Source organism: Coregonus clupeaformis, chromosome 16 (assembly GCF_020615455.1).
Source record: "Coregonus clupeaformis isolate EN_2021a chromosome 16, ASM2061545v1, whole genome shotgun sequence".
Lineage (NCBI taxonomy): Eukaryota > Metazoa > Chordata > Actinopteri > Salmoniformes > Salmonidae > Coregonus > Coregonus clupeaformis.
The window spans coordinates 28557328-28578439 of record NC_059207.1 but is presented as its reverse complement, the minus strand read 5'-3'; the positions used below and the strand labels follow the sequence as shown (position 1 = coordinate 28578439).

At 42.1% G+C, this 21112-nt stretch overlaps 2 protein-coding genes across 4 annotated transcripts; one reads left to right on the top strand and one right to left on the bottom strand.

Moving 5' to 3' along the window:
- Nucleotides 1-216: 216 nt before the first annotated feature.
- LOC121584661 (N-acylethanolamine-hydrolyzing acid amidase) lies at nucleotides 217-9028 on the top strand. Of its 3 annotated transcripts, none has more exons than XM_041900688.2 (11): nucleotides 217-589; nucleotides 1004-1168; nucleotides 1346-1469; nucleotides 3221-3311; nucleotides 3395-3480; nucleotides 3608-3780; nucleotides 5042-5104; nucleotides 5217-5283; nucleotides 6937-6965; nucleotides 7312-7369; nucleotides 8640-9028. In XM_041900688.2, exons 1-11 carry the CDS (start codon nucleotides 423-425, stop codon nucleotides 8658-8660), a joined length of 1044 nt encoding a protein of 347 aa, XP_041756622.1. In that variant the 5' UTR covers nucleotides 217-422; the 3' UTR covers nucleotides 8661-9028. The 3 variants fall into 3 exon arrangements, with proteins under 3 accessions (XP_041756622.1, XP_041756623.1, XP_041756621.1); XM_041900689.2 differs by having other exon boundaries at nucleotides 221-589; nucleotides 1004-1063; nucleotides 7312-7381; XM_041900687.2 differs by having other exon boundaries at nucleotides 225-589; nucleotides 7312-7381.
- Nucleotides 9029-9126: 98 nt separating this feature from the next.
- On the bottom strand, nucleotides 9127-19515 carry LOC121584309 (inhibin beta E chain-like). The gene is made up of 5 exons (XM_045225480.1): nucleotides 19441-19515; nucleotides 11482-11581; nucleotides 10786-10863; nucleotides 10511-10644; nucleotides 9127-9818 (listed from the first exon to the last, which is right to left on the bottom strand). The coding sequence occupies exons 1-5, from the start codon at nucleotides 19513-19515 to the stop codon at nucleotides 9675-9677; spliced, it is 531 nt and encodes a 176-aa protein (XP_045081415.1). The 3' UTR covers nucleotides 9127-9674.
- Nucleotides 19516-21112: the final 1597 nt, after the last annotated feature.

Genomic DNA, 21112 nt, shown 5'->3' with positions numbered 1-21112 from the left:
AAATGTAACCATTGAAATTCAAAGACAGAGCTATTGATGCAAGAACTGACCATCCATGAGATCAAAATTATAGTTTTAACCATGTTTTAAAGCGTTTGTTTAGAATTGCAATGTTTACAAACAAAGGAGTAAAACAAGCGTATATTTGGGATTCTGATGGGGTTACACAGTTTAATTAAGTTCATGGGACATTTGTAAGAGATATTCTACAAGAATCAATGGCTATATATCATTAATTTAAATGTCCAAAAATGTATGCTGCAATCGCAGATTGCCCCTTTAACCATGCTCAGCTCACACCCCCAAAAGAGAAACAAAGGAAGTTATGGGGAAGTTGCAACGATGTTGCATGTAATGTTGCGACCCTTTGAATTGGAACGCACAAATTCCTAGGCTACTGCCTTATCCGCGAAAAGGGCACGATGTTTTCAACATTGCTCCTGCTCAGTCTGGTAGTGTCATGTGAGGCAGACTTCTTTCCACCTGTGGTCAACGTCAGCTTGGATGATCCCCCCGAAGTGCGATGGGCGTCTCTATTCAAAGTGTTTGATGTCGACTACCTGCAGAAAGCAGGTGCTGAAGTGATTGAGTATGTGCTTATGACTGAATGTCTATTTACATAAGTTCTAATAGCCTCCAAAAGTTGGTTTAATAATGTTTGTCTCAAACTGTAAAATAGAGATTTTTGCTTTAAAGTCACATGATGGACAGGACTTTTGATTCTGTAGCCTAAACCTGAATTGCAGAAGTTTAAGTTTACTTCAGTATATGGATATTGATCAGACTACCACTTATTTTCACTTACCATTCAAAATCTCAAATATGAGAAAATATGCCATCATATATATGCCATGATATGTTGTTTGCATAAAAAATATCTGCTTGCAATTTATTCTGCAGGAATATCTGCAGGCATGCAGTATATTGACAGAGTAGCCTAAACTTGTCCATGGTGTTGATTGATATTAACACCTAAAACATTGTAATATTCTTTTTGTTGCAGCACCACTGTTCCAAAATGGGTGCATCATGCGATAACTCCGATTGTGGAGGCCTTGGAGAAGTATGTACCTCCTCCATACGCAAGGGAGATCAGAGGATTGGCCTCATATTTTGGAGGGAGCCTTTCTGATATCATCCTTCTCAACTTTGCCTATGAAATATCTGCGTATGTATGAATTGATCTGCTTTACCTATAGACTGTAGGCCTACTGATAGAAATGTCATTCAACCAGTTGAAACAAGAATGTAGTCACAGCGCCATTCATAAATACAGAAGACAGATTTCAGTTGAATGCATTCAGTTGTACAACTGACTAGATATCCCCCTTTCCCTTCTCCATAGGTTTTGCACTAGTATTGTAGCTCAGGACACAAGTGGACGTTTGTATCATGGCAGGAACCTTGATTACCCACATGATATACTCAGAAATCTCACTATCAACATTCTCTTTCTCAAAAACGGAACGGTATGTTACACATGCTTACACAGCTCAACCTTTACCTCTGCAGTTTCACTTTTGCAAGGCCAAGGTGTCAATCAGCCGATAATGCCAGATCAAATCAAATTTTATTTGCCACATGCGCAAATAGTCCTGGTAGCAATGATTAGCTGTTCAGGAGTCTTATGGCTTGGGGGTAGAAGCTGTTGAGAAGCCTTTTGGACCTAGACTTGGCGGTCCGGTACCGCTTGCCGTGCGGTAGCAGAGAGAACAGTCAATGACTAGGGTGGCTGGAGTCTTTGACAATTTTGAGGGCCTTCCTCTGACACCGCCTGGTATAGAGGTCCTGGATGGCAGGAAGCTTGGCCCCAGTGATGTACTGGGCCGTACGCACTACCCTCTGTGGTGCTTTGCGGTCGGAGGCCGAGCAGTTGCCATACCAGGCGGTGATCCAACCAGTCAGGATGCTCTCGATGGTGCAGCTGTATAACTTTTTGAGGATCCATGCCAAATCTTTTCAGTCTCCTGAGGGGGAATAGGCTTTGTTGTGCCCTCTTCATGACTGTCTTGGTGTGTTTGGACCATGATAGTTCGTTGGTGATGTGGACACCAAGGAACTTGAAGCTCTCAACCTGTTCCACTAAAGCCCCGTCGATGAGAATGGGGGCGTGCTCAGTCCTCTTTTTTTTTCTTCCTCCTGTAGTCCACAATCATCTCCTTTGTCTTGATCACGTTGAGGGAGAGGTTGTTAACCTGGCACCACACGGCCAGGTCTCGGACCTCCTCCCTATAGGCTGTCTCATCGTTGTCGGTGATCAGGCCTACCACTGTTGTGTCGTCAGCAAACTTAATGATGGTATTGGAGTCGTGCCTGGCCATGCAGTCATGGGTGAACAGGGAGTACAGGAGGGGACTGAGCACGCACCCCTGAGGGGCCCCCGTGTTGAGGATCAGTGTGTCAGATGTGTTGTTACCTACCCTTACCACCTAGGGGCAGCCCGTCAGGAAGTCCAGGATCCAGTTGCAGAGGGAGGTGTTTAGTCCCAGGATCCTTAGCTTAGTGATGAGCTTTGAGGGCACTATGGTGTTGAACGCTGAGCTGTAGTCAATGAACAGCATTCTCACGTAGGTGTTCCTCTTGTCGAGGTGGGAAAGAGCATTGTGGAGTGCAATAGACATTGCATCATCTGTGGATCTGTTGGGGTGGTATGCAAATTGGAGTGGGTCTAGGGTTTCTGGGATAATGGTGTTGATGTGAGCCATGACCAGCCTTTCAAAGCACTTCATGGCTACAGATGTGAGTGCTATGGGTCGGTAGTCATATAGGCAGGTTCTTAGTATCCTTGGGCACAGGGACTATGGTGGTCTGCTTGAAACATGTTGGTATTACAGACTCAGTCAGGGACATGTTGAAAATGTCAGTGAAGACACTTGCCAGTTGGTCAGCACATGCTCGGAGTACACGTCCTGGTCATCCGTCTGGTCCTGCAGCCTTGTGAATGTTGACCTGCTTAAAAGTCTTACTCACATCGGCTACGGAGAGCGTGATCACATAGTCATCCAGAACAGATGGTGCTCTCATGCATGCTTCAGTGTTGCTTGCCTCGAAGCGAGCATAGAAGTGATTTATCTCGTCTGGTAGGCTTGTGTCACTGGGCAGCTCGCGGCTGTGCTTCCTATTGTAGTCTGTTTTGGGCACTGTGAAGTAAATCTGTAGTGTGATGTTAGGCTGAAAAAGGGTCAAATAAAATGACCTCCTAATTACTAAACTCTTCCAGGTGGCTTATCGTGGTACGTCTTTCGCTGGCTATATCGGGCTGTGGACCGGACAGAGTCCAAATAAATTCACAATCTCTGGTGACCAGCGAGGTAAGGGTTCACTTTGTTTAAGTGTCCAGGACACATCCACAACGGTGTGAGTCAGTCATTTAATGGCAGTGTGTTATCAACAGGTGAAGACCACTGGTGGAATTGGTGGAAGAACTGGGTCTCTGCTTTCCTGCTGAAAAGATCTCCAGTCAGCTGGCTGGTGAGAGAGGTAAGTAATGGACAGGAAGTTCAACCATCAACATCCACAAAAATCAACACGTTACTAACCACAAATTACTATTATGGCTTGTCTACTAACCTACTATTGTGGCTTGTCCTTTCTTGCTTTCCTTCAGACGTTGGAGGAAGCAGCAGACTTTCAGGATGCTGTGATGCGGCTGTCTAAGATCCCCATCATCACAAGCGTGTACTACATCGTTGCCGGGGTAAAGCCTGGGGAAGGAGTTGTGGTCACCAGGGACAGGAAGGGCCCAGCTGATATCTGGCCTCTGGAACCCTTAAATGGAGGGTAGGAAATGAGGGGTCTCTTCCATAACACATTCCATAACACATATTATATTAGTTTGTTTTAAGAGCTGCTGAGATTTATAAAGCCGAATTATGTTAACTGTTATCAACCTCCCATTTCTTTCTTAAGTCCTGAAGAAGATGTTGGCAACTCAACTACACTCACTCCTCAGCGCTAACCAGCTTAATGAGGCTCTCCAGTCTGGTTTCAGACCCATGCGCAGTACTGAGACAGCCCTGGTGAAAGCTGTTAATGACCTACTCATGGCAGCAGATACAGTATCCCCCACCATCTTGATTCTTCTGGACCTCAGTGCTGGTTTTGAAACAGTAGATCACACCATTCTACTACAGTGCCTTACAGTGAACACTGCCATCTGTGGGACTGCCCTAAACTGGTTCACCTCCTACCTCTCTAACCACAAGCAGTACGTCATCCTCAGTGAGGAGTCCACCATAACCTGCGGTGTCCCACAAGGGTCGGTGCTAGGACCCATTCTCTTCCTACTCTACATGCTCCCGCTTGGCCAGATATTCAGACAGCACATTGTCTGATTCCACTGCTACGCAGATGACACACAGGTGTACATTAAAAACAAGCCTGACACATCTGCTCTGTCAACCTTGTCCAACTGTCTGGAAGAGGTTACGTCTTGGATGCAGAACAACTCAACAGCAGCAAGACCAAGGCAATGTTGATAGGCATCCCCCCAGCAGATCACCAACTCCTGCAGCATCCGCCCTGCCATAGATGGCCACATCATCCCCCCTCTCCTCAGTCATCACCAATCACCATCACCAAGAATTGACTTTAAAATTCTCCTCCTGGTCTACAAAGCATAGGACCAGACCAGGGCACCCAGAACCCATCGCCGAACAATGGGGGACCGTGCCTTTTCCTCCCACGCACCACGTCTTTGGAACTCCCTTCCTGACAATCTCAGGGCTGTTCAGACTGTTGAGGCTTTTAAAGCAGGCCTTAAGACTCCTCTTTATCGGCTGGTCTACCCTTCCTCCTAGACTTTGTTGCTTTTATGATATGGTTATATATATTTGCGTTGTTTTAAAAAAACGATTTTTCGATTAACTTTTATTTAATGCACTTTTAGATGATTCTATAATGAAAAGTGCTTTACAAATGTAATTTATTATTATTATAACATTATCAGCAGATATTGGGCTTTTAAAATAAGATAGTTAAACATATCGGGGTGTTTATTCTTGGACGTGTAACTAAAGTGTAGTGTCCGTTCCTACTATAGGTGGTTCAGAGTAGAGACCAACTTCGATCACTGGCTGCCTCCTCCTGCAAAGGATCATCGCAGGTAAGTGTAATGCTCACTTTACATGACTCCATAATTACATTTTAATAGATTTAATGTGAATGGATTGCTTGATGACTTTAAATTAAAGTTAAAAGATGTATCTTTCTTCCAGAGATGCAGCGAACAAAGCATTAAATGCTACTGGTCAAGATAATATCAATATGAATACAATGTTTAAGGCAAGTAGATGGCTGTTTGGTGTATGTTTTTGGGGAATATTTGTTTTGATAGTATTACATTTGACAATGTTATACTTATGTAAACGTCATATTTCAGTTTTTTATTTTTAATACATTTGCAAACATTTCTAAAAACCTGTTGACTATATTTGACTAGAAGTTATCCTCATAGCAAATCCAGAAGTACAGTTCATTCGGGAAAATATTCAGACCCGTTGACTTTTTCCATATTTTGTTACGTTACAGCCTTATTCTAAAATTGATTAAATTGTTTTTTTCCCTCATCAATCTACACACAATACCCCATAATGACAAAGCAAAAACAGGTTTTTAGAAATATCACATTTAGATAAGTATTCAGATCCTTTACTCAGTACTTTGTTGAAGCACCTTTGGCAGCGATTACAGCCTCGAGTCTTCTTGGGTATGACGTTAATAGCTTGGCACACCTGTATTTGGGGAGTTTCTCCCATTCTTCTCTGCAGATCCTCTCAAGCTCTGTCAGGTTGGATGGGTAGTGTCGCTGCACAACTATTTTCAGGTCTCTCCAGAGATGTTCGATCGGGTTCAAGTCCGGGCTCTGTCTGGACCACTCAAGGACATTCAGAGACTTGTCCCGAAGCCACTCCTGCGTTGTCTTGGCTGTGTGCTTAGGGTTGTTGTCCTGTTGGAAGGTGAACCTAAGCGCTCTGGAGCAGGTTTTCATCAAGGATCTCTCTACTTTGCTCCGTTCATCTTTCCCTCGATCCTGACTAGTCTCCCAGTCCCTGCCGCTGAAAAACATTCCCACCACCATGCTTCACTGTAGGGATGATATTGGCCAGGTGATGAGTGGTGCCTGATTTCCTCCAGACGTGACGCTTGGCATTCAGGCCAAAGGGTTCAATCTTGGTTTCATCAGACCAGAGAATCTTGTTTCTCATGGTCTGAGAGTCATTTAGGTGCCTTTTGGCAAACTCCAAGTGGGCTGTCGTGCTTTTTTCTTCTGTCTGGCCACTCTACCATAAAGGCTTGATCGGTGGAGTGCTGCGGAGATGTTTGTCCTTCTGGAAGGTTCTCCCATCTCCACAGAGGAACTCTGGAGCTCTGTCAGAGTGACCATCGGGTTCTCGGTCACCTCCATGACCAAGGCCCTTCTCCCCCGATTGCTCAGTTTGGCCGGGCAGCCAGCTCTAGGAAGAATCTTGGTTATTCCAAACCTCTTCCATTTTAGAATGATGGAGGCCGCAGTGTTATTGGGGCCTTTAATGCTGCAGACATTTTTTGGTACCCTTCCCCAGATCTGTGCCTTGACACAATTCTGTCTCGGAGCTCTACTGACAATTCCTTCGACCTCATGGCTTGTTTTTCTTTCCCCCTCCGACCTCATGGCTTGTTTTCTTTCCCCCTCTGACATGCACTGTCAACTGTGGGACCTTTATATAGACAGGTGTGTGTGCCTTTACAAATCACGTCCAATCAATTGAATATATAACAGGTGGACTCTGTCGAATCTCATAGCAAAGGGTCTGAATAATTATGTAAATAAGGTATTTCTGTTTTTTATTATACAAAAAAAGAAATGGGGTCTGAATACTTTCTGAATGCACTGTATAACTGTATTAAAAAAAATATTTTTTTTATACATCTTATATCAGTAATTGTGTCTCCCAGGTCCTGTCAATGAACCCAGTATGTAGCAGGTAAGGAAGAAAGTTTATTATGTCCCCAATGTGAATCACTGTGTGTGAGCAGCAGGAGGGAGGGTTCTTGTGCAACGAACATTACTTTCACTTCCCTTTGCCTTACCACAGCAAAAAGTTAATAGGCCTCTTATGAAACTGTCTGAATAAATGGCTGTAGTATATTCTCACTGAAGATTTGAGTAGAATGGTCCCCATTTTGAAGCTTTTCATGTTTTCATGTCACACTATTTAAGTAGGTTTCCATCTTACCCATACATGCACAACTGTGATTTGTATGTGTCATATAACTTTATGTGGGTAGATGGGTGTGTTTTATATTAAAACTTGGTTCCTTGTTTCCCAGGAGTACTGTTTACACCACAACAATGAGTGCAGCCAGCCCTGAGAAATACAACACAAAGGTCAGACTAGAGGTAATGAAACTACTGGCATGTCTAATCATTGGCTCTCTGTTGTGTCCCAGTTAGGGCTGTCATAGTTAATCAGTTCACTTTTTGTAATGTTAGTGTATCGTGATTAATCGCATTGTCTGAAAGCGTTGAAAATCCACTGAAAACATCCAAAATACATAATCGATACAGCTAAAACAATGCGATGTCAAAACAAGTTGACATTGAGTACGGTTACATGCACACAATAATGCGATTTATTGTGGATACTCAGATTTCATATAATAATTTGATTAAAATGTTTACATGCTTTGCAAGAAAATATTTCCCTAATAATCCTGTTTGCATGGACACTTCTGAAATCAGGCTACCTGATGGCCCTCTCATAAAAGCAGAAAATTGGCAATCAAAATGAACGTTCTACCACAGCGACCATGTTATTTTTGAGAAGCATATTTGATTCTGAGTACGGACATATAAAGTTTGTATGTGAAAACTACTTTTAAGACGCATACATTCAGTTGTTCCCAACTCACTTAACTCGCGCTAAAGGGGAAGGCTCGCTCGGCTGGTGCTAGCACATGCACAGAACAAATACACTGCTAGAATGCAGATTAAAGTGTTTAGATGTCCTAATGATGAGATAGTTTGCAAAAAAAAAGGGCTTTAATCGCCGTATGCTTACTTCGACTTTGACCTTACGCCAATTAAGATAAGCAGAGTAAGGCGTTTACATGACTATTGCATAATACGTTTCATATCGATTTTATTAGTGTGCATGTAAACGTACTCATTGAGGTAAAAGAAAATGTGCTTTATCAATTAACCTGATTTTGCTAACCGTTACTCTGGACAAAATTAAGATGTCAATATTCTTGTAATGCTTTCTGTATAAAAAAAATCTTAATTTACAGCTCAATTTGAGCAAATTCTGAATTTGAGATTAATTGTGATTAATCACAGCAAATTCTGCGATTAACTCAATTGTTTTAAATAGTTTGACAGCCCTAGTCCCAATACAATACACAATGATTACTTACAGTATAGTTGATTACTTACACTATGCCTTTTATAATTCAATTATATTAAACCCATTGCCCTACTAGCTAAACTTATGTCCATTCTCAATGTTCTATACTATGGTGTAGAGTTCTGTAAATAAGACCTACTGCATTATGTATGGTCATGCTCACGTCACTGATGTTGCAGATCAAAACATCAGGCTGACATGCAAAGCATCATTGTGGTTTTTGATTTAACCTTCTGTTTCCTGTGTTTACAGGGCTGCCATAGCGATGAATAAAGCTGAGTCGTGGACTAAACCTATGATTATAGAAAGGGCTGAGCAGAGATTTTCTGCATTAAAAGTGCCTCCCTTTTTTTTAAATTCCATGATAGTTAATTGTCATGCATTTTTTTTAGGTAATCAAATTAATGTATATTTTTAGCCAAAATGTGATTTTAAAATGTAGCATGTCCGTGTTAATTACGGTTATGTCCGCACACATAGTCTAGTATTTTAGAGTGGTGATCATAATTATATTGAAATAAAGCTCATTTAATTTTGATGAATTCATGCAACATAAAATGCCTTATGTAAATTTATACAGATTGTCCACTGTCAAAATTGATAAAACTTGTAATAAAAATAAAATGTCTCTACATTGTTGACCCAGCAGAGAGCTACTGTTACTGCCGCAAAATTAATACATCAGTAATACAAACGTATTGAATTTTAGACATAATACACACTGTCTCTAGTGCCTGCATGTGAAATATTCCTTATTTAGAGAAGAAGGTACAAAGTAGTTTTTTTCATACACCTTTTACATCTTTCAGAGCTAATAAGGTACATGAAGGATACAACCTTACACAGGATTACACACTTTTACTAAATGTAATGAAGCTATTTTGACAAAACCACAATGATGCTTTGCATGTCAGCCCTAACAACTATACAATACAGTAGGTCTATTCCATGAACAATGTGATTATAGTTTGAAAGAAATCCCAAAACTAGATGAGCAACAACAGACATTCAAAGTAACGCCTAATTTAAAGTAACACGCCAAAACCCAATGTTTTGATCTGCAACATCAGTGACGTGTGCATGACCATATATAATGCAGTAGGTCTTATTTACAGAACTCTACACCATAGTATAGAACATTGAGAATGGACATCTGTTTAGTTAGTAGGGCGATGAGGTTCATGTGACCATGGGAACATGACCATACACAGTATATAAAATGTAGAATATGGATCTTATTTACAGAGCTCTATACTATAGTATAAAACTGTTGGAGAATGGACAGGTCTAGTAAGTACGGCGATGGGGGTTGATGGCTGGTGTGCAGCTGCAGTCCTGTGTCAGATACACGGAGGAGATGATCAGTGTGTTGAAGTCATCCAGGTAGAGCACTGGCACCAGGTGTTGGGATGCAGGTTTGCAGCAGGAAACCTAAAAAAGGAAAGGTCACTTTACTGTAAGTAGCCATCAGATAACAGTTTAAAAAGCTACAGTATTTTAATATAGTTATGTTTCTTAGCAAGGTTGCTTCCTAGAGAGAGTGATAATCTGAACTGAAAGACTGTAGGAATACAATTAAGTAATCAGGTATGATCTGTCCAGTAGCAGATTTGTTCAGGGGGTAGAAAGAGGTAAAAAAAATTACAAATAAATAAGGAAAGTGCAACAGCTGTGTTGTGGTAAAAAAAAAAAAAAGAAGACATAGGGTAGTCTCATAGTGTCTTAATTTGACCCTTAAATCATATTTGGTTGTTAAGATAGCTGCTCTGTCTGTTTGAGTCTACCATTTCCTGGTTGAACTAGTTTGAGACCCAATCAGATCAGCAAGGAACTAACCTTTATACCTGTGACCTTGTACTGAGATCCACAAGACATTCTATTTTATCACTTACAGACAAAGCACCAATAGACGTTTCCATGGAAGTCAGATAGAATAGCAGCACAAAACGCAAAATGTGCGTTTGACTAAAAACTTGAAAATCATATGCCAATTCTTCTCATTACTTCTTAGTAATACATTTGCAGTGTGACACCTGCAATCTATCTTTGTGTAGTTTAAATGTTTTATAGTGTAGCTTTAATGTTTTAAGTTGTGGTTGCGGGACAAGGGGCACATGCATTACCTCTGGAGGGGAATCCTGTGGGGGAAGGTGCGCTCCACACTGTTGGCCTGCAGGGTTCAGCTGTGGGCTGCAGGCTGCACACTGGGTGAAGGTAAAACTCTCTGGGTAGATGATCCAGTTCTCCCAGCCCAGGTCTAGCAGAGACAGACAGACCACACACCACATGTCACTTCACATGTGGGAAACCATACTGGCAAGGTTTTTCAGTGTTTGTCAAGTCAGATTGACAATCATTTTATTTGGCAGTAAAATAGGAACTATCATTTGACACAAACCTTGTATGTAGATCTTAGAGACCAGTTGACAGCAGTGTGGCCCTGTTGTATTTCCAGATAACTTTTGCTTGGAGTTCTCTATTGAAATAGAGAATAACAGTCAGTGTTGGGATAGCTACTCTGAAAATATAGTTTACCAAGCTACCAATTACTTCACACTGGAAGAAGTTAAGCTAAACTAAAGCTACCGCTAAGAAAGATAAGTTTACTTAACTGAAGTAGTTCACTACATCCAAAGTATTTCGTGAAAAATTATCATATCTAAATCTAAAATGCCATAGACTACAAATTGCAAGAACAGATTACTCAGGAGTCAGATGTTAACATAATGTGTAATTTAGCCTATTAAATACAAAAACAATGTTTCAAGTGAAAATTAGGAAGGTCTGATGCCGAAAAATAAAGGACATTTTGCCTACTTTACCCATATTTTCTGTTATTTTTGCAAAAAAAGTGTGTAGTTCCAGTAGTTAGCTACACCAGGGGTGACCAAACCTTTTCACTCAGGCCCCCCTTCCAGCATTGGGGAATAATTACAAATATAATTAAATTACTAGTTGAACTGACGACAATAATGTCAGACTTTAACCAATCTGTGTAATAAATGACTCAAACAAATGGTGGGAATCTCAGACTATTGTAATAAAAGTGTTCAATATCAGTGATGGTCTTCTGAGTTACATTACACAGCTTTACCTTTGCTGTCCAGTGTTGTCTGAGAGTCACTGTGTTGGGTTGTGAACGCAGCCTTCCACTGCTCCCTGAGTGAGGCCAGTCCAGCCCCCTCAGTCTGTGGCTATCTATGCAGGTTCAGACCCCTCAGAAGGAACTGTTTGATGTCTGACACGGGTTCCCCTCAGCAACTGCAACAAGCCAATAAGGGGACCATTATTCCCCAGATTTTTACATACAGTAGCCTACCTGACAATCAACATCACTGTGCACAAAAGGCAATAAAATGCATTTCATTCAGCCAAGAAAAAAAGCAACAATCTTCCCTCATGCTTTCCACAATTTTGATGCAATATGCATCTATCTAATCTAAGAGATCATGTGACATTGAAAACCATAATAAAACCATGATTATACATCAGGCTTATTGACATCGCAGTGTTTTCAGAGTGCCAGGAACAGGATGACATTGATATGTCTTTAGAATGGGTAAACGTCTGGTGTCTAAAGTTGCAATAACACTGTTATTGTCTCTGATCAAAACACCCCCTTTGACTAATGATTACATGAGCATGTCAGTTTTAAAGTACATTGCAATGGGAACACACATTTATTTAAATTAACTTATGTCTAACTATAACATAATCTGAATAGGTTATATTTTATATTTTAACCTAATAACTCCCAAAACTGATTGATGTCATTGATGATGCAGATCATTTAATCAATGAAAAGCATAACATGCATTCATTGTGAATTTTAAGGTCACATTGATTGATAATGCACGGTGATGTTCCATAATGTATTGCCTGCATAATTGTAATTATCATACTCTCAGTAACAAATGACCAAAAATAACTGGAACGCAACATTTGCCCAACAGCCTGCTAAGAAAGAACGGCTAACCTCATTTTCTACAATCATATCTTTGATCTTTGATATTCCAGGTGTGTCTCACCTGTTCAGAGTGATGACTGGAGCAGAGTCTGTTGGAGTTGCTTTGGGTTTCTGCCCTGAGGATTTCAGAATAAAAGTTTCTCCCAGGGACCAGCTAGAGAGCACAACCATCAGATATTGCAAGATAATCATCTTTCTCTGCAGACAGATTGACATCCAAGTCAGAATCCAATCAAATCTTTGGTGTGGTTCTTGTAGTCCTATTCAGAGAGGCAAAGGGTCTGTTGACTGCTTTGAGATGTGTTTGAGTGAAGTGATGCTCGATGGTCTGATGATTATTAATTGTGTGGATGATGAGGAGTGACCTTTTGCTCGTAGTTAGAAACATGGGAACATGAGTATTATCTATTCACACACCAGATTGACCTTGGAAGATTTGACTGTCCTTCTAGTGTGAGATGGCATGAGGGGAGAAAGGGAGAGAGAGAGAGAGATACACACTCACACACACACACACACACACACACACACACACACACACACACACACACACACACACACACACATACAGAGAGAGAAAGGACACTTTGTTTTTCTTTGACTTGTCTTTATTGGCCATGGGATGTACTACCGAGTCTATGTAGCAGTTTCCTCCAAGTTGATAAGTCAGCAGGTGTTCTGGGAGTAAACATTGAACTGTTCATAACACTCTCGATGTAGGAAAAGAGTTGCATTCAAGATAACAAAACCTCTGAAAAAATGATGATATGGAATGGAATGCAATCAAACACAATACCGTACAGTTGAGCCATGCTCATTGTCATCTGCCATGTCTCTCCACACAACTTCATTTCTACACCCTGGCTCAACCCTAACCATAGCCATAACCCTAACCCTAGCTTCATGTCCACACCCTGGCTCAACCCTAACCATAGCCATAGCCATAGCCATAACCCTAACACTAACCCTAACTTCATTTCCACACTCTGGCTCAACCTGGCTCAAATCATCATGCTTCCCAAAGTTAAAGAAGGTTGGAGTAGTGGAGAGGACAGTGTTTCAGGTGCGTGATCTTTTAAATCAACAAAAATATCTCTACATAAAATTGTTACAACAACAGAAAAATAGCTTCAAGAGCTTTCTCCAAATACTGGTGGACACAACTAACAAAATAATGGATGATCTGACCAGAGGTCCAATACCTGAACAACAGTTTTCAGTTCTCCCAGGGAGAGATGGTTGTCCTGAAAAAGACTTGCAGCAAGATGACAACAAACTCTAAGTCCACGCGAGATGACGTCAGCACTGTCTGTGAATCAGTGGCGGTCGGTGCCGTTTATGATGAGGGAGGACGATAATTGTTTTAATGAGCATGGCCTTATTTCTATTACAGCATATTGGATGACTGTCATTCATATTCCATTCACCCAGTTCAATGTAACATCGATAAGTTTAGGCTACTACATGATACTCACATTTTCACTATACCCATCATGAGGTTGCTACAATCTAGCCTATGAATGGAAGTTTACAACATACAGTGCATTCAGACCCTTTGACCTGTTCCACATTTTGTTACGTTACAGCCTTATTCTAAAATGGATTAAATCGTTTTTTCTCCTCTTCAATCTACACACAATACCCCATAATGACAAAGCAAAAACTGGTTTTTAGAAATGTTTACAAAAAAAATTAAACAATTAAACAAAATATCATATTTACATTAATATTCAGACCCTTTAACTCAGTACTTTGTTGAAGCACCTTTGGCAGCTATTACAGCCTCGAGTCTTATTGGGTATGACGCTACAAGCTTGGCACACCTGTATTTGGGGAGTTTCTCCCATTCTTCTCTGCAGATCCTCTCAAGCTCTGTCAGGTTGGATGGGGAGCGTTGCTCCACAGCTATTTGCAGGTCTCTCCAGAGATGTTCGATCGGGTTCAAGCCCGGGCTCTGGCTGGGCCACTAAAGGACATTCAGAGACTTATTCCAAAGCCACTCCTGCATTGTCTTGGCTGTGTGCTTAGGGTCGTTGTCCTGTTGGAAGGTGACCCTTCGCCCCAGTCTGAGGTTCTGAGTGCTCTGGAGCAGGTTCTCATCAAGGATCTCTCTGTACTTTGCTCCGTTCATATTTCTCTTGATCCTGACTAGTCTCCCAGTCCCTGCCGCTGAAAAACATCCCCACAGCATGATGCTGCCACCACCATGCTTCACTGTAGGGATGGTGCCAGGTTTCCTCCAGACGTGACACTTGGCATTCAGGCCAAAGAGTTCAATCTTGGTTTCATCAGACCAGAGAATCTTGTTTCTCATGGTCTGAGAGTCCTTTAGGTGCCTTTTGGCAAACTTACTGAGGAGTGGCTTCCGTCTGGCCACTCTACCATAAAGGCCTGATTGGTGGAGTGCTGCAGAGATGGTTGTCCTTCTGGAAGGTTCTCCCATCTCCACAGAGGAACACTGGAGCTCTGTCAGAGTGAGCCACCTTCATGACCAAGGCCGTTCTCCCCCGATTGCTCAGTTTGGCCGGGCGGCCAGCTCTAGGAAGAGTCTTGGTCGTTCCAAACTTCTTCCATTTAAGAATGATGGAGGCCACTGTGTTCTTGGGGACATTCAATGCTGCATAATTTTTTTGGTACCCTTCCCTAGATCTGTGCCTTGACACAATCCTGTCTCGGAGCTCTACGGACAATTCCTTCGACCTCATGGCTTGTTTTTTGCTCTGACATGCATTGTCAACTGTTGGACCTTATATAGACAGGTGTGGGCCTTTCCAAATCATGTCCAATCATTTGAATTTACCACAGGTGGACTCCAATCAAGTTGTAGAAAAATCTCAAGGATGATCAATGGAAACAGGATGCAACTGAGCTCAATTTCGAGTCTCATAGCAAATGGTCTGAATACTTATGTAAATAAGGTATTTCTGTTTTTAATTTTTATATATTTGCAAAAATGTATAAAAACCTGTTTTCACTTTGTCATTACGTGGTATTGTGTGTAAATAGGCTGTAAAAAAAAAAAAAAAAAAAAGGCTGTAATGTAACAAAATCTGGAAAAAGGGAAGGGGTCTGAATAGTTTCCGAATGCACTGTAGGTGCACATAGGTAGAGAGAAAGATTTGAGGTGACAGACAGTGACACATGGACAGACAGTGACATATTCAATACCGCCTTGCACACTCTTGCCTACATCTAGCTGTTCTAGGGTGTAGTCATTAGTCCAACAGTTGCAAACAAGAGTTTTTATTGGACAAAGTCAGTTATGTTTACCCCCATTTCATTCCATTTGCTTCCGTTTAAGAAACGTTGGTCAACAGAATCGGCGGAATGAATACACCCCTGATCACACACAAACAGTTAACTTTCATAGCCACATACAAACAGCTAGTTGTATTCCTTCTCACATCTATGCGCTCTCCTCCTCTCACCTTTTCCCTTCACTTGTGGACTTCAATGCACAACACATCAGCTGTCTGTGACAAGGTGAAAAATCCTTTCCAAGCAAAACCTACACACGGCCTACATCGTTGTCACCATATTAGCTAAAGCAACATCATAGTCAACATAGCTAATAGAACTAATGCGTTATTAAACCTACTACAATCATGCAGTACAGTGTACAGTCAGTAAGCAGTTTAGCAGTTACACCGACGGGCCCCAGTGGAAATAAATTAGTAAAACCAAAAGCTTACCTTGACTTGGAAGAATTCCATTGTTGGATAGTCATAGCCAGCTAGCTAACATAGCATCCCTCTGTTTGAGCAGGGTGTTTGAGTAGACTAAACTTGCTAGCTGCATTCGCTAGCTAAGTGAAAGTGAAAAGAAATGACGAAATCTCTCTCTCTCTCTCTTACCTTTCCTTCACTTTTGAATAAATGAATTTGTTCAAAACTGTTCAACTATTGTATTTCTCTCTCTTTGAGTCAACTACTCACCACATGTTATGCACTGCTGTGCTAGCTAGCTGTAGCTTATGCTTTCAGTACTAGATTAATCAGCTAGCTGTCCTCTGGCTACATTCATTCTCTGATCCTTTGATTGGGTGGACAACATGTCAGTTCATGCTGCAAGCACTCTGATAGGTTAGAGGACGTCCTCCGGATGTTGTCATAATACTGTGTAAGTCTATGGAAGGGGGTGAGAACCATGAGCCTCCTAGGTTTTGTATTGAAGTTGATGTACCCAGAGGAGGATGGAAGCTAGCTGTCCTCTGGCTACACCATGTTGCTACCCTACAGAGTGCTGTTGAGGATACTGTATACCTCTATTGCAAAACAGGCTGTTTTAATCAATTATTTGGTGACATGAATATACTTAGTATAGTTTTATCTAAAAATGATTATTATTACAATTTTTATTTTTATGAAATTCACTGAGGAGGATGGTCCTTCCCTTCCTCCTCTGTGGAGCCTCCACCGCTGTGAATCACTATTACAGATGACTGGGAAACAGACTATCTAGAGCCCTAAAACTCAACTCTGGACATCAAGGCCAGTTCTACTCCTTTTTTTCATTGTTCCCCTCTAATCAGGGACTGAATTAGACCTGGGACACCAGGTGGGTGCAACTAATTATCAAGTAGAACAGAAAACCAGCAGGCTCCGGCCCTCTTAGGGTAGGAGTTGAATACCCCTGATCTAGAGGGACAATCCAGGAGGACTAACATTGTTGTAAATGGCATAAAAGAGTCTCAACATGAGACCTGGACAGAGTCTGAGGAGAAAGTGAGAATAATTATCACTGTAAAGCTGCAGATGGATCATAGGAAGATTGAGGTGGAGTGTGCCCATAGGTCTGGAAAACCTGTAACCAGCCCAGGTGACAGACCCAGGCCAGTAGTGGTCAAGTTCCTAAGGTTCAAGGACAAGATGACTGTTCTGGAGAGAACCAATAGCTTCCGGGTCAGTAGCATTAGCCCAACATCACACACATGCACCAACTGACACTCAAAAGTGCCTGATTGACTGTGGGATGGATGATGCTGATGGCAGTTTTCCGAGGCAGGGTAACGCCATGCTTGGTGTGGTTTCCGATAGGAACTTCAACGTAAGGGTTCTCGGTTTTGTAGATCTCAATCAGTCCCTCACCAACATCCAGCAGCTCCAGCTTTGCACTCACTTCGTTTGATTCAAACAGCACCACTTGGATAGATTAATTGGCCTGGGCGGTTGACAACATCCTGGAACCCTACTTTCACCTCAGCATGCTCATCGTCAGCGTTCTGGGTCTGTATGAAACTTACTATTGCATTAGCTTGTTCTCCCTGGATCTCCAGAGCTGCACCGAGCAGGCTGGCTATTGTAAGCAGCACCTGTGCTCCACTATGTTGTCCCTTTATCAGCTCTTGGATGACATTGAACCCTGGGAGTGGGCTCTCTAGTGTCAAATTTTATTTGCCACATGCGCCGAATACAACAGGTGTAGACATTACCGTGTAATGCTTACTTACAGCCCTTAACCAACAATGCATTTATTTTTTAATAAAAAAGTAATATAAAACAACAACAACAAAAAAGTGTTGAGAAAAAAAGAGCAGAAGTAAAATAAAATAACAGTAGGGAGGCTATATACAGGGGGGTACCAGTGCAGAGTCAATGTGCGGGGGCACCGGCTAGTTGAGGTAGTTGAGGTAATATGTACATGTGGGTAGAGTTAAAGTGACTATGCATAAATAATTAACAGAGTAGCAGCAGCGTAAAAAGATGGGGTGGGGGTGGGGGGGCAGTGCAAGTAGTCCGGGTAGCCATGATTAGCTGTTCAGGAGTCTTATGGCTTGTGGACCTAGACTTGGCGCTCCGGTACCGCTTGCCGTAGCAGACATCAAGTATGACAATCATGACTAGGGTGGCTGGAGTCTTTGACAATTTGTAGGGCCTTCCTCTGACACCGCCTGGTATAGAGGTCCTGGATGGCAGGAAGCTTGGCCCCAGTGATGTACTGGGCCGTACGCACTACCCTCTGTAGTGCCTTGCGGTCGGAGGCCGAGCAGTTGCCATACCAGGCGGTGATGCAACCAGTCAGGATGCTCTCAATGGTGCAGCTGTATAACTTTTTGAGGATCTGAGGACCCATGCCAAATCTTTTCAGTCTCCTGAGGGGGAATATGCTTTGTTGTGCCCTCTTCACGACTGTCTTGGTGTGTTTGGACCATGATAGTTTGTTGGTGATGTGGACACCAAGGAACTTGAAGCTCTCAACCTGTACAGACCCGTCGATGAGAATGGGGGCGTGCTCAGTCCTCCTTTTTTTCCTTTAGTCCACAATAATCTCCTTTGTCTTGGTCACGTTGAGGGAGAGGTTGAGGAAGAACAATGATTTCAAGCACCACCCTCCTTTTAAAGCTTCCAGTCTGTTATTCTAACTCAATCAGCATGACAGAGTGATCTCCAGCCTTGTCCTCGTCAACACTCTCACCTGTGTTAACGAGAGAATCACTGACATGATGTCAGCTGATCCTTTTGTGGCAGGGCTGAAATGCAGTGGAAATGTTTTTTGGGGATTAAGTTCATTTTCATGGCAAAGAGGGACTTTGCAATTAATTGCAATTAATCTGATCACTCTTCATAACATTCTGGAGTATATGCAAATTGCCATCATAGAAACTGAGGCAGCAGACTTTGTGAAAATTAATATTTGTGTCATTCTCAAAACCTTTGACCACGACTGTACACATCTTGAACAGCCGTATGGTCTCTTTTTCTTTGGAACACTGGCTTACTGGAAGTACATTGACACAAGTGTTCTGTTGTTTTGGGCTGCTTCAAGGATTCAATAACATTTGTTAGGGCCTCGATTTGAGCACTCAGTTGCTGGATAGTTTTATTTTTGCTCTTTAGCTCAGTATTTTGCTCAACTTTGACTTCATCAGCTTCGAGCTGGGCGCTCTGGGCGTGTCGTCTTGTGACGGGAAATTAGGCCCAATCTATGCTGTCTCTCACTTTCATCGCTTGTTATTTTGATTACATGCCTCAGCAATGCTTCATCAGATACAGTGTTATCAGAGAGGAGGGGTCTCAACTCCCTTCGGATATCGCTGTGTTTTGTACCTAAGCCCTCATACACTGTGTGTAGGTACACGTTTTGTACCGTATGATTGTCATACTTGATGTCTGAGTTAGCCTGTTTAGACATAAACAGAACCTTTAGCTTCAGTCTTACCATTCTGTATAGGAACTGCTGAGGTGTCTCGTGTTCGTGTTGCTTCGCGCACATCAGTTCCTGGAAGAGTTCAGTGCTGCTCAGTGGCGGCTCCTGAAAAAATTCTCAGGAGGGGCAATTTTTCTGATGATTTAGGTGACCTACACACATTTTAAAAAAGATATGTCCAGCAACAACATGAAGACAGGGGCAGCATATAAGTCAATACCAGAAGCATTTATTGACTGATCTGGGGAGATGGATTCCAGTTTCTGTGACAGATTATAAATAATCTCTGATGCCTTTGTTATATTAGCTTTTGGTTGAATGTACTGTCGTAGTAAATATATAATGTTATAGCTTGGTCTGACTAAAATCTTGTGCATATCCACCCTGTCCAAAGTCTCTACTTGGTCTCAGTTCTCCAGTAAACTTGTGATTATCAACAGTACACAACGGTAACAAACAATTGGGGGAACTCACGGGGCAGATAGTAAGGTCACAGTGACACAGAAAGCTGTTCAATGTCGGGGCTCGGGGGTACAGAGTCGCTCTCTTACCAGGATCGATTTTCCCTGTGACTGTCAGATCGAGGTCCGCTCCGACCAGGGTGAAGCCGGCCGGCTCCACTTCTCTGTCCGGGACTCTGTCATCCAGCCGAGTCTCCCAGCTGTATTGCGATTCCGCTGCCAGCAACGTTTTCATTATTTAGTCCGTTCGTGGCGGGTATGTACACGATCAACAAGATCAGTCCAAAACCCACCACTCGAAATCCATGGTTGGCAGAATGTTTGTAAACTAAGTGTACAAATTAAAAACATAAAATAACGCTACTAAGTGTACAAATTAAAAAACATAAAATAACGCACACTGCAGGTCGCAAAGAGACGCTGCTAGCCGCTATTTGATTAGTTACGTTCATGGTTACGTCACGTATGACGAAAGCGCGTATGCAAGCCCACAGACACCCATAGAGAATGTATTGAAAGCTTTGAAATTAGAAAAAAATAGATTTTACATGACAGGCTATGAGAGACTTCTGGCGATTTTCAACCTGACTGAAATCGCCCAAAAACGGGTGAGGCCATTTGAAGCACGACTTTAGCCTGATTTGACATTTAGTGGCAGTCTGATCAGATTACAACACTGATAACTACTGTTGCCGTGATATAATTGATTAGAAAAAAAATCCCTTCCTTTTCCCGTTTGGCAGTGCGTCGCCCATATCGCCCTATTGAACAGGCCGTCCCTGGTGCTGCTCCTTTCTCCTAAGTGAGACTGGAGGAAACTTTTCAGCTCTGCAACACCCATTTCATCCTTACTTATTAGCATGTCTTTAAAGTGTCCTGGTTTGATGATGCGGAAGACGGCTCTGATGATTTCAGCTTCATTGTGTTTTAATTGAACCCCTTTTCTATTTGTCTACATACGCTGTTATAACTAATGTCAGATGTGTTGTCCCCTATTTGACCCCCATGTATTTTAAACTCCCTGCGCTGCAGATATGGTAGGTCTCTGATGGCGACCACGTTATCGGCTGTAAGGTGTGTCATGTGGTCAGTGCTCAAGTTTTTAGACAAGCTGCTACATTCCTTTACAGAAGTCAAAGACTCCAGCCACC